The sequence below is a fragment of the Bufo gargarizans genome, chromosome 2, assembly GCF_014858855.1.
Source record: "Bufo gargarizans isolate SCDJY-AF-19 chromosome 2, ASM1485885v1, whole genome shotgun sequence".
Classification (NCBI taxonomy): Eukaryota; Metazoa; Chordata; class Amphibia; order Anura; family Bufonidae; genus Bufo; species Bufo gargarizans.
The window spans coordinates 455448980-455467337 of NC_058081.1; the positions used below are offsets into that span (position 1 = coordinate 455448980).

General features: G+C 37.8%; 4 protein-coding genes and 2 pseudogenes across 24 annotated transcripts in view; all 6 read right to left on the minus strand.

The window, feature by feature from the left end:
* Positions 1-18358, minus strand: part of LOC122928287 (protocadherin gamma-C5-like) — a 369082-nt gene that overhangs the window by 74064 nt on the left and 276660 nt on the right. For 2 of the 21 annotated variants that reach the window (XM_044280989.1, XM_044280987.1), the window contains exon 1: positions 15146-17730. The exons of the other annotated variants lie outside the window; for them this stretch is intronic. In XM_044280989.1, coding sequence (XP_044136924.1) covers positions 15146-17578 — 2433 coding nt within the window. In that variant the 5' untranslated portion in view covers positions 17579-17730. Of the gene's footprint in view, positions 1-15145; positions 17731-18358 lie in introns of those variants that run through there. 21 annotated transcript variants of the gene reach the window in all.
* Positions 1-18358, minus strand: part of LOC122928292 (protocadherin gamma-C5-like) — a 127224-nt gene that overhangs the window by 63074 nt on the left and 45792 nt on the right.
* LOC122928290 (protocadherin gamma-C5-like) overlaps positions 1-18358 on the minus strand; it is a 203558-nt gene that overhangs the window by 63071 nt on the left and 122129 nt on the right.
* The window catches only part of LOC122926009, a 401881-nt pseudogene that overhangs the window by 63070 nt on the left and 320453 nt on the right, over positions 1-18358 (minus strand).
* The window catches only part of LOC122928291 (protocadherin gamma-C5-like), a 237847-nt gene that overhangs the window by 63055 nt on the left and 156434 nt on the right, over positions 1-18358 (minus strand).
* The window catches only part of LOC122928293, a 72452-nt pseudogene that overhangs the window by 38815 nt on the left and 15279 nt on the right, over positions 1-18358 (minus strand).

An 18358-nucleotide genomic window follows, 5' to 3' on the forward strand; every position in this document is an offset into this window, starting at 1 on the left:
TATAATACTGAGCACACGTACTCTGCATAATAGGCACTCTCACCTGAGACAACACATATATTTTGATGAGAAATACAGAGTAGCATACTGGTCTCTAACTCCTCTGCTTCGTGTGAAGCCATACTCTTTGAGAAATTTGGAACAAATCACAAACTGGTATAATTGATTTGCTCATCCTTAATCCTAGCCATTTATCTCCCTTTGTGAACCCCAAATCAAAGAATCTTGACAGAGGGAGATACCTCTTTTTCCATCACAAAGGCTTATGTATTACATTATCAATGGCACAGCTGCTGATTTATTTGCTCCTCAATAAAAATAAAAATAAAAAAACTTCAACTTATCCTGCAAAATGTAAGTCATAATATGCGTATGTCAATGGGAAAATACTGTAACTTCTCAAAGCCCAAAAATAGGCCAGTCCTTAAAGAAGACCCATCACTGTTCCTGACATGTCTGTTTTAACAAATAACTATAATACACAAGTTGCCAGTGTCAGGTTGTGTAGTGGCACACCACTTTGACAAAGGAAATTATAAACTTCAATCTATTCGAAAAAAATATTCAGGAGGAATCGCTCTATTGAATTTATTACTGTGCTATGTAAGCATATTTGTTTTCTGAGTACTTTCTGTGAGTGACCATTTTAAATCACTTAAATATGTAGGGTTCTATGAGAAGGAGCAGAGTATAGGCTGATAATGTAGTAGCAACATAAGACAGGAGCACCTGGTACAGTACTGTGTGTATGACAGCACCATTGCAATGTAGACCAGAAGCGAAACCACCAAGAAAGTCCAATCTTATATTTCCAGCTTCTTTTTAGTAGCCACCCATATGGAACAATTCTGCTGTACAGTATTTCAACTTAAAAAAGGCAGACATACAGACTTCGCACATGGAGACCAATCAAAGATATTGAAAGTATATGGATGCTGTGGACGTCTTATTTTTAATCGCCCCTTTAATGTACTGTATGTGTTAGTAAGTGCCATAAATAAAAAATTAAAATATGGGCAATCCATTTGCTATTCCCTTGTACATTTTGATTGATAATTGAATATAATCTTTGTACATTAAGATTAGTAGTCAGGGAATTTCTTCAGATTGGATTTGGTCGACTTGGTCAGGAGAATCGATTTGGGTCTGACCTGAATCAGGAGTGCATCAGTTGCCCTAAAAAGTTGTGGCTGACATCTCCTAGGACTGTATGCAACTCATTTTAGGCTCTTTTATGCCAAGCCAGTATCCCAAAGTGACAGCAAGATATATGGCTAAGGGTAAATTGATGACTACTGGTGGTGACAAACAGTGTCTTCAAAAACAAACTACACTATAGAATTTTTTATTTAGTTTTTAAATGTTCAGAAAAATGTTTGCTTTTTGTCTGTACACACATTTCCCCTGCGGTCATGTAAATCTCCTTCATCTTTACTGCCTTCGGATCTGTAAAAATGATGCTATTTAAAAAAAAATTGAATCATAAAGAATTGCCAAAAATTATTCTTCAGTGCATGCACCAAGACAGTTTACTTCAGCACTCTCCTGGTACTTCAGACCAGGGCACACTGCATGTCCAGATCTGAGGGTGAGGAGAGTATTGCCTCAGTTTGTACTATGTGGTGTAACACTTCCATGTTATTTCATCAGGCAGCTACACAGTATAATTCTTTACTGGTTATAATGGAAAAACACTGCACACATCAGACATTAGAATGTCAAGTAAGAATGATTGTACTGCATCTACAAAGAGTGGCTATCATACATCATAAAGTAGTGGTGATCTCCATGGTATCATTACCTGGAGCTTTCACAGGATAATTATACTATGAAGACTGAAAACACTGAGGAGCAGACTTTTCTGCATCTGCCAGAGGACATCTATTATAACTTTACAGTGCCTGCTGGTAGATGGAAGCAATCCTGATTTATAATGTTATACCAGCCACATGTGCTCTGCATCTCCAAACCACGGACACATGTCCCAATAGGTTCTACAAGTTATATCACATTATACACAATATACAGAATGGACTGTTTGCTTCTTTACATCTAAGACTTACTAAAAGCTTGAAGGAAAAAAATGTTGCCAAACCCTTCTGGATGCAGAAATTCAATTACCTGATATCTCTGTTAAGTAAATTTATCATTTAGGCCCAGGAGCATAAAATAACGATGTTTTAATATTATTGTCATTTAAATAAGGATTTGCTTATTCTTCAACCTACTCTACACATCATAATGAACATTACAAAATGTTTAGCTAGAGCACATTGTACTTTTTATTATTACCATGTTATATAATGGATGAATTTTCTCTAAATTTAGGGCTTATGTAAAAGTCAGTGAACATACTCATCAAGAGTTAAGAAAAATCCATGATGTTTGCAGCATTTACTGATATCTCACCTGATTTACTTCACTCAAACTGTTCATAGTAGAAGATTCTGCTTCATTAACCATCTGCTGAGGGGCACCTAATGGTTTCCTAAAGGTAAAGTCATTTTCTGTATAAGGTGGGAAGCACGCTGTGTAACATGGTTCCTGTGCATTTGGAGGAGCCATTCTCACCTCCATGTATTTTAAGGTCCCATCTGTATTCAGATAAAGTGTTGGTTTATACTGGTCTATATAGTGATTAGAATGTGATCTGGATGTAAGGCAAGAACCACAACTGCTTCCATATGTTTCTTTTCTAAGGCATCAGACAATCAATATAGTAAAAGTTACAAGGGAAACCACACTGATGGCCACAAGAGAAATAATAAGATACAGTGTCATATCTGATGCAGGCTTTATATTGGTCAAAAAGTCCTGAGGTCTGGGATTGGTATGCACAATATTTTCTATTATATTTACAATCAATGTGACTGTAGTGGTCATAGAAGGTTCTCCATGGTCACTGACTGCAATCATAAGTTGATGTTCCATGTTATCTGTCTCTTGTAAACCTCGGAGAGTCCTGACTTCTCCTGAGTATTCAGAGATGTGGAATAAAGCAGGGCTGGCAGACTGAACAAGACTATAGAGGAGCCAGGCATTGTGCCCAGAATCTGTATCCACTGCAGACACCTTACTGACTAAATAGCCAGCAGCAGCAGATCTTGGAATTGTCTCTTCAGCAATGGTCTCTCCTGTATTCTCTGGGTATAAAATGGTAGGAAAGTTGTCATTTGTATCCAGAATAAATATGAAGACAGAAACATTGGAGGATAATTTTGGAGATCCAGAATCTTCCACTCTTGCTGTGATCTGCAGAACCTGGAATTGTTCATAGTCAAAAGACCTTTGTGCATAAATATTCCCGGTGTCGGAGTTAATGTAGACAAATGAAGAGACAAGAGAACCATGGATATGGCTCTCAGTGATGGAGTAAATGAGGTTTGCATTAGCTCCCTCATCCGGATCCATAGCAGATACTGTACATAACAGTCTGCCCGCCTCATTGTTTTCTTCTATGAAGGCATTGTAGACATTGTGTAGAAATGCTGGAGGATTATCATTAACATCAGAGATATTAAGGTTGATTGTAATCTGGCTGCTGAGAGATGGAGAACCCAGATCAGATGCAGTCAGCTTAATAGTGTATTGTGAGAGCTTCTCCCTGTCCAGATGTCCACTAGTGACCAGAGCGTAACGCTGTGACATGGGCTGGCATGTGAAGGGTAAACCTTTGGAGACTTGTAATGTAATCTCTCCATTTTTGCCAGAATCTCTATCTCTAACTGTGATGAAACCAACAACAGTACCTATAGGAGCATTCTCGGGAACCTCATTATTTTTAGATATAAAATTAATTTCTGGGGAGTTATCATTTACATCTTCTATCTCTATCTGAACAACACATCGTCCCTCTAATTTAGGAGAGCCTTTGTCAACTGCCTTAACAGAAAGCTCATAAAATTTTGCTTCCTCAAAATCCACAGTTCCCTTGATAAATATTTCACCTGTTTGTGGATTTAAATCAAATATTTGTTTTTCCGACTCTAACGTATGATGATTAAATGAATATAATATTTCCCCATTTGATCCCTCATCTAAATCTGTAGCATTAAGTTTTATCACAACTGTTTGCAAAGGAACATTTTCTGATAAATTTACTTTGTATCTTGACTGATGAAACACTGGTGCATTGTCATTGATATCTAATACAAGGACTGTTATCTGTGTAGATCCTGATCTGGCTGGTTGTCCTCCATCTATAGCGGTGAGAATGAGCTTGTGCTCTGCTATTTCCTCTCTGTCTAGAGATTTTTCTAATACTAATTCAGGAATTAGCGTTCCATCCTTACGATTTGTAACAGACAATGCAAAATATGGATTTGGATTCAAACTATATTGTTTAATATCATTAATGCCAACATCTGCATCCTTTGCAATTTCTAATTGGAACTGCACTCCGGGAGTTGTTACTAGCTCAATGATCTTTATCATCTGGTTAGTGCTAGTAAAAATGGGTGAATTATCATTAATATCCAAAACCTCTATTTCCATACTGTGAAGCTCCAGAGGATTCTCAGCCACAACCTCTAGATGCAGCAAACAGCTCAGGCTGGATCCACACAGGCTCTCCCTATCAATCCTCTCATATACAACCAGAGCTCCATTCTTCTGCTCTATAGAGAATAATCTGCTGCTTCCATCGGATCCCAAACTCAGCCTCCTTCTACTGATATCAGACAGATTCACCCCCAGATCCTGAGCCACATTCCCCACAACAGTCCCTGGATGAGACTCCTCAGCAATAGAATAACGCAGCTGCCCAGAGACCCAGCCCCAGCTACAAAGGAAGAGGGAGAAAGCTACTTGCCATTTCCAAGCCCTTGGAAAACTTTGGTTGTCCATATCTTAAATCCTTCTATTGAAAATGTAGAAAATGCATATCCTCTTTATAATCCCAAATAGATTGTTACTCCAATAAAATATTTTCCAGGAAAATGTATTCCTTTTGTTCCCTGGGAAACATCCATGGCGTTCACATCTGAGCTACAGCTCTTCTTTGTGTGAGAGGAAAGATGGGAGGGTGAATCACTGAGCCAGGGGGAGGAGAGCGCAGGACTGACATGAGCAGACCCACTAATGTTGCCAAATATCAGATCGGAAGACAGGCACTCCCTCTTCTGGACAAAAGCAATTATTGCACTTAAAAAGCAAAGTTACTGTTTAAAGTGTTTTTACTATTTCCGAATAATAATATTTATATAGTACCAACATATTCTGCAACACTTTTACAAATGCATAAAGGGAAAAAAATGAAAAATATGTTATGTATTAGTATTTCTAGAGATATATGAAACTAGATCTAGAACTGTATAACAACTATATAACACTGTGATAAAAAAAAGTTGCACATTATGCAGACAACTAAAAAGGATAAAGTATAATGAAATTTGGCACATTTATAATTTTGCATTAGTGCAAATATATTCCTCATATACTTCAGAGTGTTCATTTTCATGTATATATATGTAGATTATTAAAACTTTCCAAGTGACAATGAATGTTTACTTTTTTTTTATAATTAGTATACCTCCAAGTAAGGAAAGAATGGCAAATTACATACATATATATATGTATATATATATATATATATATATATATATATATATATCAGTTTCACACAAATGTTCACTGAATTGAACTTAGAACTTATATAACCTACATATATAGAGGTTATATTAATTATACTCCTTCTATCAATATTCAACTCTATCTCATCAACTCATTTAAAATTATATTTAATCCCTGATCTGTCCTTAGGCTAATATGTAAGATATATTATAAGATATATATTATATATTATTAGTTATGTTTATAGAGCTGTATGAGTGATCTTTTATGCAGGGAGATCTGGAATTTTCACTGATACCATTTTGGAGTGTGTGACTTTTTGATCATTTTTTTGCAATTTTTTTTCCCGGAAGATAAAGTGACGTGGTGAATCGGCCATTTTGATTTTATTTTCCATTATGCTGTTCACCATATGGGATAAATATTTTTATATTTTAATCGTACAGGTATTTTCGAATACCGTGATGCCCATAATGGTTAATTTTTTGTTTAATTTTTATATTTTTTGAAAAATGTAAGCCACCTTAGGTGACGATAGCGTGCAATCATTAGATTGCATCTTGTATTCTGTGATGAATATCTATCTATTACAGAATTCTGAGTTCAGTATATTCTATTGCAGTGCTTTCACGTGTACGCCTGTATTGGTATATACTAGTAATTGACCTAGCAATTACTTTTGTACAGGCTTAGGCCTATTACTGGTATGGGCCGCTTTCTCCAATCTGAGCCTGAGAAAGGCAGTCTGAGGCAGGAAGGGGGCGGCTCCCAGTTTTAGTGCTCCCAGATGCTGTGGTAACATTTAACCATGGCATCTGATGGGGTTAAATGTCAGCAAATGGCATTATAGCCGATAGTACACATTAGACTCAGGCCTCTGCTGTCTAAAACAGTAAAAACCTGGCATCTTTAAAGACCGGACTTTTGCCTTACATTTACGGCAGAGGTCCTGCAAGGGTTGAAAATAACATAAATTTGTAAATTTAGTAAGTGGTAATTTAACATATATGGTACCAAATGTGTGACTCTTTATCAAACACCCTATCAAACAACTCAATAATCTTCTGTCTTCCTGAGTTACAAATGTAATAATGAAGCATCAGCTATGAGCAAGAAGACCTTCTGACAAGGATAAATATTACAGCTGATAACAGTGATACTGGTGAAAAAGTGTACCGCAATATAGAATGTCAAGGAGGTGATATTCCATGTTGCTCGGACATAATATGCTGGCCATTGAAATGCTTTATCTGCCTGTTAAATAGTTAACAATGAGCAATCCCCTAAGAACTGCACCACATGCATATTATCCCAACACGAGAAGGTGATAGACTTTTTTGGTGTCCCACACAGCCGACATTTAATTATCTGCCAGTCCATATAGACACAAGAATATTGACAGATCCTGATTATATGTCTTTGCCAAGCTTCCATAAAAATTTGATTATCAGTGGATCCCATTCTTTATAGGAGCATTCAATAACAAAAATAGCATATATATATATATATATATATATATATATACAGTGAAAGATCAGAGCAGCACTCCAGATGGTAAATGTATGGGTGCCCGCGGTGAACGCACCTTACCAAGGTGTAAATTTAAAATGAATGAAAGACACCGCAGCACTCCGTTTGGTGAAAAAAAGTGAGACCCTTTATTCACCATATATATATATAGACGCTTTATACTCCATTGAAAGAAGAATTACCCTTTAAAGGGGTTGTCCAAGTTATTTTTATTGATGACCTATCCTCAGGGTGGATCATCAATATCATTTACTATTCAAGTGTATAGGAACGAGCCATCCCATTGAAGTGAATGGGATGGCTTCTTTTAATAACCCACACTCGCCGCTGTGGTTACAACAGTGAGCAGGTAAACAATGAAGAGAAGGCTGCTCTGGCACGGCACGCGCCTTCTCTTCAGCCAGCTGATTGATGGGGTGTAGGGTGTCGGACCCCCGCTGATCTTATATAAATGAGCTATCCTCAGGACAGGTCATCAATAAAAATAACTTGGACAACCCCTTTAAATGCCTACTTGAAATTATTTTTAAATTGTATGCTTTGTCCAACTGGCATAGACACAGAGTTCATTTGTACTAGGGCTTTCATACACTTGCCTGGGTGTCAATTGTACATGATCAGGAGAGTTTCGTAACCTCTCTAGATGTTTTTAAAAACGTTTCTGCTCATAAGCAGTGATTTTGAAAATAATGAAGAAAGTATATTAGAAAGTTATATAGCATTTCATTATACAGGGTGGCCCACAAAAAAGTAACCCGCCTCCAGTGATAGTATAACAAGATGACAAGCAAATGTACACTAACAATCCAAATACCCCAGATGAACTCAAGGAGAACATCACAAAATCCATCCGCAGTATCACAAGCAGTATCAGCCAACATAATCCGACGTGCCCAAATATGCATAGACGTCAACGAGACCACTTTCAGCTTTTTTGACTTGTGGTTAATAAAAAAAATCAACTTACTCGTTCATCTTTTCATACTATCACTAGAGGCAGGCTACTTTTTGTGGGCCCCCCTGTACAAGGCATAAGTAGTACTTAAAAGTATTGTCCCATGTGGACATTTATGGCATATCCATATAGCAGTGGTTGTAGAAAGTTGCACATGTTTAATGTGTTCTCCATTAACAGTGGGGCCCTATTTTTGAGATACGAACAGGTCCTAGAAGATTATATCCCATCTCTATACCATAAATATTCCTATTAAATAAATCTAAGGAAACCCCTTCAATGACATAGAGTAAACGACGTTATAGTAAATGGAGAGAAACTAAAACAATAATCAAATTATATGGAAAGCCCAAAGGGTTTATCTCAAAGAGAGTGATTCCCTGTTCTTGACTCAGTTCTTGCTTTGATGGACTTGCTCTTTCTATGTATTACTTGGATAGCCATTTATTTGACAGCATGTACTACAAAATGTCCCTGTAAGGGGATGCTTTGAAGGACATAAGCAGTTGATGACAACTTCTCATGGCAAACTTGGCAGATGTGAGTTGAATTTGCATTGATTGCTGAGGTGATTCTTGTATTCATAGGGTTACATCATGTGAGGAGATAACTTTAATGAAAAGATTCTGGAAACATTTTATAATGTTGCAATGTATGTAGAAAATCTATATAAAATAGCAAGCATTGTTCTCATTATGATTAGTTGCAGTACCTGGAAGATCATACCACACATATACTGTTAGTATAGAATACTGGGCTGACAGGCCAACTCCACAGGAATAGAGTGCACTTGGTGGGGAATATTATTACTTTCTTACCATTAAAAATGTATGCACATGGAATAGAATTAGATGCAAAGATTCAGTGTTGTCGACTGGCTTGTTTAATGCTGTCTTGACAACATTCTGATAACAGTGTTTCCAGGTTACATATTCCTGGCCATGATGGAGACTGATTACTTTTGAATAATCCACTTATGTTCATATTGGTTACAAATAATGAGTTTAATAGGAGCACCAGGAAGACATTTCAGTCATAATGCTCAAAACCTACATGGAGGATTTGGTGACTACTCTGATCCCAGCTTATTATAATGGGATATATTATATGAACCCATTTTTGTGACATGACTTTTTGTTATATCCTCCCTTTTTAACTGAATTCATTCTTTTCAGAAAGCATTCTGTATCTTAAGAAGAGAATGTATCATCGAAAATAGTTTCAGTCACTTAAAACGAGACAGCAACGCATATCCCTTTTTTTCCAATCTGCTTTTTTTTTCCGGATTGTAGATTTTTTAATTCTGTATATTGAACATGATTATGGGGGACTGCTATATTTCCCAAGATGCATTTAGAGAGTCATTTAGAAAATGGCTTTACAGCAGCCACATGGGCCATAGAAACAGTGGAAAGGAGGAGACCTCATTGACGTCTATGGGAGAGTTTTCTAAGCATGCTCTGTGACCAGTGCAAAGTTTAGGAGGGAGTAGATAAGCTTTGACAATCACCATTTTGTGAATGGAGGATCCTGTGTTATCTATACACAAAGATGATATCTCATTCCAATCCTGCCTAATGATGCAGGTAACTGTAGTAAAGTGATCTTTAGACTAGGTTGACACCTGAGCGTTTTACAGCGCTGTAAAACCCTCAACAGGCAAAATCCAATGTTCCCCTATGAGCATGGTTCTCACCTGAGCGTTTTACATCGCGTACGAACGCGCTGTAAAACGCCCTACGCCCCAAAAAGTATAGGAGCTTCTTTGGGGCGTATTGTCGCACGTTACACCTCTGTTTTTCATTGTACGCCTCTGTAGTCAATAGCAAGAACGCGCTTACGACACGCGTTTCCAAAAACAAAACCCCCCCATTATACGCCTCAAAAACGCCCGATAAAAACGCCTGTAAACAGCGCTTATCGAATATGCTCAGGTGTGAACCCAGCCTTACTTACTAAGAAGTGACAACTGTTATTAGGCTTAGCATCCAGTGCAAAAACTGAAGGATTTCATGTTTTTTTGTTTAAATATAGATATTGACATGGAAAATTAAAAATAACATCAAAAATTCTTAAAAAATATGCTTACCATAAAAACATGATTTACATTGGCTGATGACACATTTTCAGACTACTACAAGTCTGAATAATTCCCATCTCTGCTATGGCCCTCAAAAACTAATCAAAAACTAATCTTTTTAATCAGCTTTTCCCTCACAAAGAACCTCAGTTTAGGTTCAGAAAAACCATCTAACCTTTTCGATTCCAGTGGTGTTTGGACATTTTGCACCTCTGGTAGCCAGGAAAATGTTCACAGTTTTGACATGTGCGAATTAAACCTAAATTACTAAATAAAAAAATCATACTCCCCCCCTGTATTTTATGAAAGTAGACACCCAACGCATTGTCAAAAATTACATAAAAGTTTGTACTAGTGGATAAAAGTGTGACCCATAAAGTTATATGGACCATGCTTCCTAAAAATAAAAGTTCAATATGTGCAGAGTTGATATATACAACTTAGGCCTAAGTTTATATGCACACATCTTCATAAAATGACCAGAGCTAGAAAGACAAAAATTTGTTTTTAAGGTAGAAATTTTTAAAAGTAGCAAATTAGCAAACTCTAAAATACAGGGAGTACAGTTTTAAAAAGTAAGTGAATCCCAAAAACCTATATATTTCCTGAAAGCAGACAACCTTATGATTGACAATTATGTCTATCTTTATATAACTTTGTGATAAACACTATTTAAAAAAAATGCATAAAAACAAACACATGCATCTAAAACACACATGCAAGCAGAAGTTTTCACATTCAAGCACAGATACATAAAATACGGGCATTGGGCTTGTGCACCCCTCTTCACGGTGCAGACCCGTTGACTTCAATGAGTTAATGATCTACAAAATGTGGCCAAATATAGGATATGTCCTATCCTTTATGGCTTGGAAGCATAGACCCGGAAACACAAGGAAACACACAGCAGCCCTTCTGTAGGCTTCTGGTTCCATGCCTCTGCACTGCATAAGATGAGACATGTTCTAGGTTTGTCCGCCTCATGTGGATTCATTGAAGTGAAAGGGTCTGCACCGTGATGTAAGGTGCACATGACTAATGCCCGTGTGATCTGCAGATTGTGGTCCCAAAAACGAACACAGCCGTCAGATGGTCGGGTGAATGCGACCTAAATGTAATATATTGATGTGTACAAATCTCATATATGCCACAAGCATATACACCACAAGCTTGTGCTCTTTAAAACACTGAAACTGAGGCCATGCATGGCAGTTGTGTTTGTTTAAAATATATATTGTATACTATACAACAAGCAGCTTCAATGTTACCAAAATCTAAATTTTCCGAGAGCATAGAACATACTGTGTATAAAAAATAATAATGTAGTCATTAAAGGGGTTTTGCAGTAAACAATGGGGGCATATCGCTAGAATATGCCCCCATTGTCTAATGGGTGCGTGTCCCACCTCTGGGACCTGCACCTACAACGAGAATGGAGTGGGGAAATTAATGGAGGGTGCACCTTGCATGTACAGATGCCCTCTATTCATTTCAGTGGGGCCTCCGAAAATAGCCGAGTGCTGGCTCAGCTATTTCCATCTGCACCATAGAAATGAATGGGAGCAGGGGCCGTAGGTGCGCATTGCGCTCCTATTCACTTGTATGGGAGCAGCGGGGAGCAGCACTTGGTGGTGGACAGACCCTGGGGTCCTTTAGCCACAGCTCTCCCTGCTCCGTCACCTCTGGGACTCGCACCTATCAGACAATAGGGGCATATCCTAGCGATATGCCACTGATGTATGTGATAGGAATACCCCTTGAAAACACACTGCCATCTTCATGCAACTTTGACTATTAGCAAAATGTGGACAAAATGTATAATTTATGACTAAAATGCACACTCTAGCACAGACCTTATGCAAATAAAATAAACTCTGCAAAAACTGTAAGATGTGAAGAGTTTGTGCATACTAAATGTCTATATTCATTGCTGCATGTGTTAAAGAAATGCAAAAAAAGTCCAGAAATGTATCAAACAACTTTTGCATGAAAATATAGAATTTCCATCCCCCTATATAAACTGTAATCATAATTAAAAATTACAAACCAGATTCCAAAAAAGTTGGGACACTAAACAAATTGTGAATAAAAACTGAATGCAATGATGTAGAGATGGCAAATGTCAATATTTTATTTGTAATAGAACGTAGATGACAGATCAAACGTTTAATCCGAGTAAATGTATCATTTTAAAGGAAAAATAAGTTGATTCAAATTTTCATGGTGTCAACAAATCCCGAAAAAGTTGGGACAAGTAGCAATAAGAGGCAGAAAAAAGTAAATTTGAGCAAAATGAAGAGCTGGAAGACCAATTAACACTAATTAGGTCAATTGGCAACATGATTGGGTATAAAAAGAGCTTCTCAGAGTGGCAGTGTCTCTCAGAAGCCAAGATGGGTAGAGGATCACCAATTCCCACAATGTTGCGCAGAAAGATAGTGGAGCAATATCAGAAAGGTGTTACCCAGCGAAAAATTGCAAAGACTTTGCAACTATCAACTGTGCATAACATCATCCGAAGAGTCAGAGAATCTGGAACAATCTCTGTGCGTAAGGGTCAAGGCCGTAAAACCATACTGTATGCCCGTGATCTCCGGGCCCTTAAACGACACTGCACCTACAAATAGGAATGCTACTGTAAAGGAAATCACAGAATGGGCTCAGGAATACTTCCAGAAACCATTGTCAGTGAACACAATCCACAGTGCCATCCGCCGTTGCCAGTTGAAACGCTACAGTGCAAAGAAGAAGCCATTTCTAAGCAAGATCCACAAGCTCAGGCGTTTTCACTGGGCCAGGGATCATTTAAAATGGAGTAGTGGCAAAATGGAAGACTGTTCTGTGGTCAGACGAGTCACGATTCGAAGTTCTTTTTGGAAATCTGGGATGCCATGTCATCCGGACCAAAGAGAACAAGGACAACCCAAGTTGTTATCAACACTCAGTTCAGAAGCCTGCATCTCTGATGGTATGGGGTTGCATGAGTGCGTGTGGCATGGGCAGCTTGCATGTCTGGAAAGGCACCATCAATGCAGAAAAATATATTCAGGTTCTAGAACAACATATGCTCCCATCCAGACGTCATCTCTTTCAGGGAAGACCCTGCATTTTTCAACAAGATAATGCCAGACCACATTCTGCATCAATCACAACATCATGGCTGTGTAGGAGAAGGATCCGGGTACTGAAATGGCCAGTCTGCAGTCCAGATCTTTCACCTATAGAGAACATTTGGCGCATCATAAAGAGGAAGGTGCAACAAAGAAGGCCCAAGACGATTGAACAGTTAGAGGCCTGTATTAGACAAGAATGGGAGAGCATTCCTATTTCTAAACTTGAGAAACTGGTCTCCTCGGTCCCCAGACGTCTGTTGAGTTTTGTAAGAAGAAGGGGAGATGCCACACAGTGGTGAAAATGGCCTTGTCCCAACTTTTTGGGGATTTGTTGACACCATGAAATTCTGATTCAACATATTTTTCCCTTAAAATGGTACATTTTCTCAGTTTAAACTTTTGTTCCGTGATTTATGTTCTATTCTGAATAAAATATTAGAAGTTGGCACCTCCACATCATTGCATTCAGTTTTTATTCACAATTTGTATAGTGTCCTAACTTTTTTGGAATCCGGTTTGTATAAATTCCTAAACCTATTATGATGCATCCACTAAAGCCACTTTCAGTCTGGTAAAATAGTTAATCAGAAAATGAGTTAGAGTGCCATGCCACTGGTTCTGATGATACGTGTGAGCTCTGGGTGTTGTAACCAAAATATGGGCAAAAAAAAGCTCTTTATTACGCTCTTCTGGCAAGCATATAAATACTGTTGTTTTTAAAAAAACAACATATGGTAGTTGAGAACAATTGTTTACTGCGACAGTCAATGAGTGAAAATGTATTTTCTGACTGATGTAAACTGACTGTGTTTGGTATAACTTATTTGGTACTATTATCCAGACTTTGGTAAATGGTTCATGGCATCAATAAATGATCTAATTAGCTAGAGATTCATGCCAGGTTGTATTTTAAAGCTGAACAAGACCAAAATCGAGGTTAAACTATATATTGCAAGCTAGAGCACTTATAAATCAGATGAGAGCTGGTTTGGAATATTTCATGGTACATGAGGCTGCCATTGTAAGGTATGCTGGCTGTTATCTGTCTCATGGATAGATGGATGGCTTGTACATACCTGGCTTTTGGCATATAGCCTTTGTGTGGTTGTCTATTGTATGTCATACATAATAGGAGTCTAAGACGCATCCAGCTATCCTCTTAATGCTGTTTCCAAACCATTTTTATAGGGTTTCCATCAATTTCTAACCTTTTCTTGTGAACCAGACACCCTCTTCTGTTTAGAGCAGGGGGTGCCTAGTTTGATGTTCAGGTCTCCCATTGACTTTCATTGTATTAAATTGTACTCGAACACCAAAAGTATTTGGCCGAGCACTCGGATCTGCCGAGCATAGCGATGCTCCAGCAGAACAGCAGTTTGGCCAAGCATGGTTGCTCAACAATAATAGTCAGCTTTAAAACAAGACCTACCTTGAATATCTAGCTGTTACACAGCCTGAGACCCAGCTCAGGATCCACCATTCACAATAAGGGACACATCCAGTTTAAATGCCAACCATTTGCTAATTTATATTTGATCAGTAAAGGATCAATCTATGGAATCCTCACAAAAAGGAAAAAATGTTGCCTGGAGCCTGGGTTGTACTTTTCACATAACTCATATCAATTACTTTTATAATCCTATATTTTGCCCAAATTTTTTATATATATTTTTTTGCTTTACTGCAAGAACAACTTTTCTGTATATTATTGGTATACAGAAAAATGCATGAATGGTGAAAACAGAAAAAATATATATTTGCTTATTTTATAAAATCTTTTATGCCTCTTTTTAAACTCCAATTATGACCATCTGATACTATAAATGGTGTAAACAATCACGCACACTAGAGACTGCAAACAAAGAAAATATACATAAAGTAGTAATATTATCTCACCTGGTTTAGTTCATTAAACCAGCTTGAATTAGATACCGGTGCTATTTCTTTCTCCATATCAGTTACATTAACAGGTTTTGTTAATGTCAAATTTGGAATGTTTGCTGGAGGGAAGCAAGCTGAATAACAGGGAGCCGCTTGTTCTGGTGGAGCCATCCTCACCTCCATATACTTTAATGTTCCATCTGTATTCAGGTAAAGGGTTGGTTTATACTGATCCAAATAGTTCTCAGAATGGGTTTTATAGGGAAGACAGGAATCACAATTAGTATAATGATCCTTCCTAAGGCACCTAACAAATAATATAGTAAATGTGACCAGAAAAACTGCACTGATGGCCACAAGGGAGACAATAAGATATAAAGTCAGGTCTGGAGTAGATTTGGCATTTGTAAGAAAGTCTTGAGATTTAGGACTTTCCTGAGCAATAGTGTCTAATATATTCACAATGATAGTAGTTGTAGTGGTCATAGAAGGTTCTCCATGGTCTCTGACAGAAATCTCAAGTCGATGCTCTGTGTTATCTGTCTCATGTAAACCTCGGAGAGTCCTGACTTCTCCTGAGTATTCAGAGATGTGGAATAAAGCAGGACTGGCAGACTGAACAAGACTATAGAGGAGCCAGGCATTGTGCCCAGAATCTGTATCCACTGCAGACACCTTAGTGACTAAATAGCCAGCAGCAGCAGATCTTGGAATTGTCTCTTCAGCAATGGTCTCTCCTGTATTCTCTGGGTATAAGATGGTAGGAGAGTTGTCATTTGTATCCAGAATAAATATGAAGACAGAAACATTGGAGGATAATTTTGGAGATCCAGAATCTTCCACGCTTGCTGTGATCTGCAGAACCTGGAATTGTTCATAGTCAAAAGACCTTTGTGCATAAATATTCCCGGTGTCAGAGTTAATGTAGACAAATGAAGAGACAGGAGAACCATGGATATGGCTCTCAGTAATAGAGTAAATGAGGTTTGCATTAGCTCCCTCATCCGGATCTACGGCAGATACTGTACCTAACAGTCTGCCGGCCTCATTGTTTTCTGCTATGAATGTATTGTAGACATTGTGTAGAAATGTTGGAGGATTATCATTAACATCAGAGATATTAAGGCTGATTGTCATCTGGCTGCTGAGAGATGGAGAACCCAGATCAGATGCCGTCAGTTTGATAGTGTATTGTGAAAGCTTCTCCCTGTCTAGATGTCCACTAGTGACCAGAGCATAACGCTGTGACATGGGCTGAATTTTAAAAGGTAAATATGGTGAAACATCCAGTCTGATTTCTCCATTTTTGCCAGAATCCTTATCTTTAACTGTGATGAATCCCACCACAGTTCCTATGGGGGCATTCTCAGGAACCTCAGTATTTTTTGAGTTAAAGCTAATTTCTGGGGTGTTATCATTGACATCTTCTAGGTCCACCTTAATTACACATCTCCCTTCTAGTTTTGGTGATCCTTTGTCTACTGCCTTGACAAATAATTCATAGGATTTTGAAGTTTCATAATCCACCACTTTTTTCAAATATATATCCCCAGTATACAAATTTATTTGAAATATTTCTTTCACAGAATCTGAAGTATGGTGATCAAATAAATATATTATTTCACCATTTAAACCTTCATCCAAGTCTGTGGCATTAACTCTTAAAATAGTTGTGTTTAACTGGATATTTTCTGGAACACTGATCTTATACTTTGACTGATAAAACACTGGTGAGTTGTCATTTATATCTAATACAAGGACACTTATCTGTGTAGATCCTGATCTGGCTGGTTCTCCTCCATCTATGGCACAGAGAATAAGCTTGTGCTCTGCAATCTCTTCCCTGTCTAGAGTCTTTTCAAGGACTAATTCTGCAATGAGAGTTCCATCATTGCGATTAATTACAGATAATGAAAAATATGGATTTGGAGTCAATTTGTACTGATTAACACTATTTATACCTACATCAATGTCCTGTGCAGCCGGTAAGGGAAAATGATCCTCAGGACTAGATACAAGCTCTATAACCCTGATAATCTGGCTATTAGTTCTAAAAATGGGTGAATTATCATTAATATCCAGAACCTCTATTTCCAGACTGTGAAGCTCCAGAGGATTCTCAGCCACAACCTCTAAATGCAGCAAACAGCTCAGGCTGGATCCACACAGGCTCTCCCTATCAATCCTCTCATGTACAACCAGAGCTCCATTCTTCTGCTCTATAGAGAATAATCTGCTGCTTCCATCGGATCCCAAACTCAGTCTCCTTCTACTGATATCAGCCAGATTCACCCCCAGATCCTGAGCCACATTCCCCACAACAGTCCCTGGATGAGACTCCTCAGCAATAGAATAACGCAGCTGCCCAGAGACCCAGCCCCAGCTACAAAGGAAGAGGGAGAAAGCTACTTGCCATTTCCAAGCCTTTACAAATCTCTGATTGTCCATATCTTAAATCCTTCTTCTAAAATGTGTAGAAAATAATCATTATCCCATCAATCCAAGAGTGTGAGGAGCAAAAATATAAATCCAATGGAAGGTAAAATCCTGTTTTTCCTGCATTGAAATCATCCACAGGGCTCTCATCGGAGCTACAGCTCTTCTTTGTGTGAGAAGAAAGATGGGAGGGTGAATCACTGAGCCAGGGGGAGGAGAGCGCAGGGCTCATAGAACTAGGTCTAGAAAACCAGTCTGAAACTGGACTGGATGACAAGAGTGCCCTCTTCTGGTCATTAATGATTAGTACAGGTTGAACTCTTTTCAGAATTAGCAAAAAATTGTTATTTTATGTTTTTTGGTATTTTAAGATTTTATATATTAATTGATAAAAATAATTAATAACAATCATTATAATTCTCCTGGTAAAGCATGGAAATCTGATTATTGTTACTTCAAATCACAGCAAGTGTATACTGACTTTAAAAGAGGAATACATAGAAATAATAAGGTGTAATAAAGTGTATTGTACTAGCTCTAAACATTGAACAGAAAAACATACACTTTTTTTTTAAATTAGGAAGTGTTATCCCTGTGATGTCACAACAGGTTATGATATATACAAACTTCCATTTGTGATGGGGATGTTTTATCACATTTTATATTATGTTAAACTTGTATCATTTTATTATTATACTTGTTAATGAAACGAAATTTACAAGAAAAACATACACTGAATACTTAGGAATAATTTCACATGAGTCCCTTTTAATACTCAACCTATAATTCTTG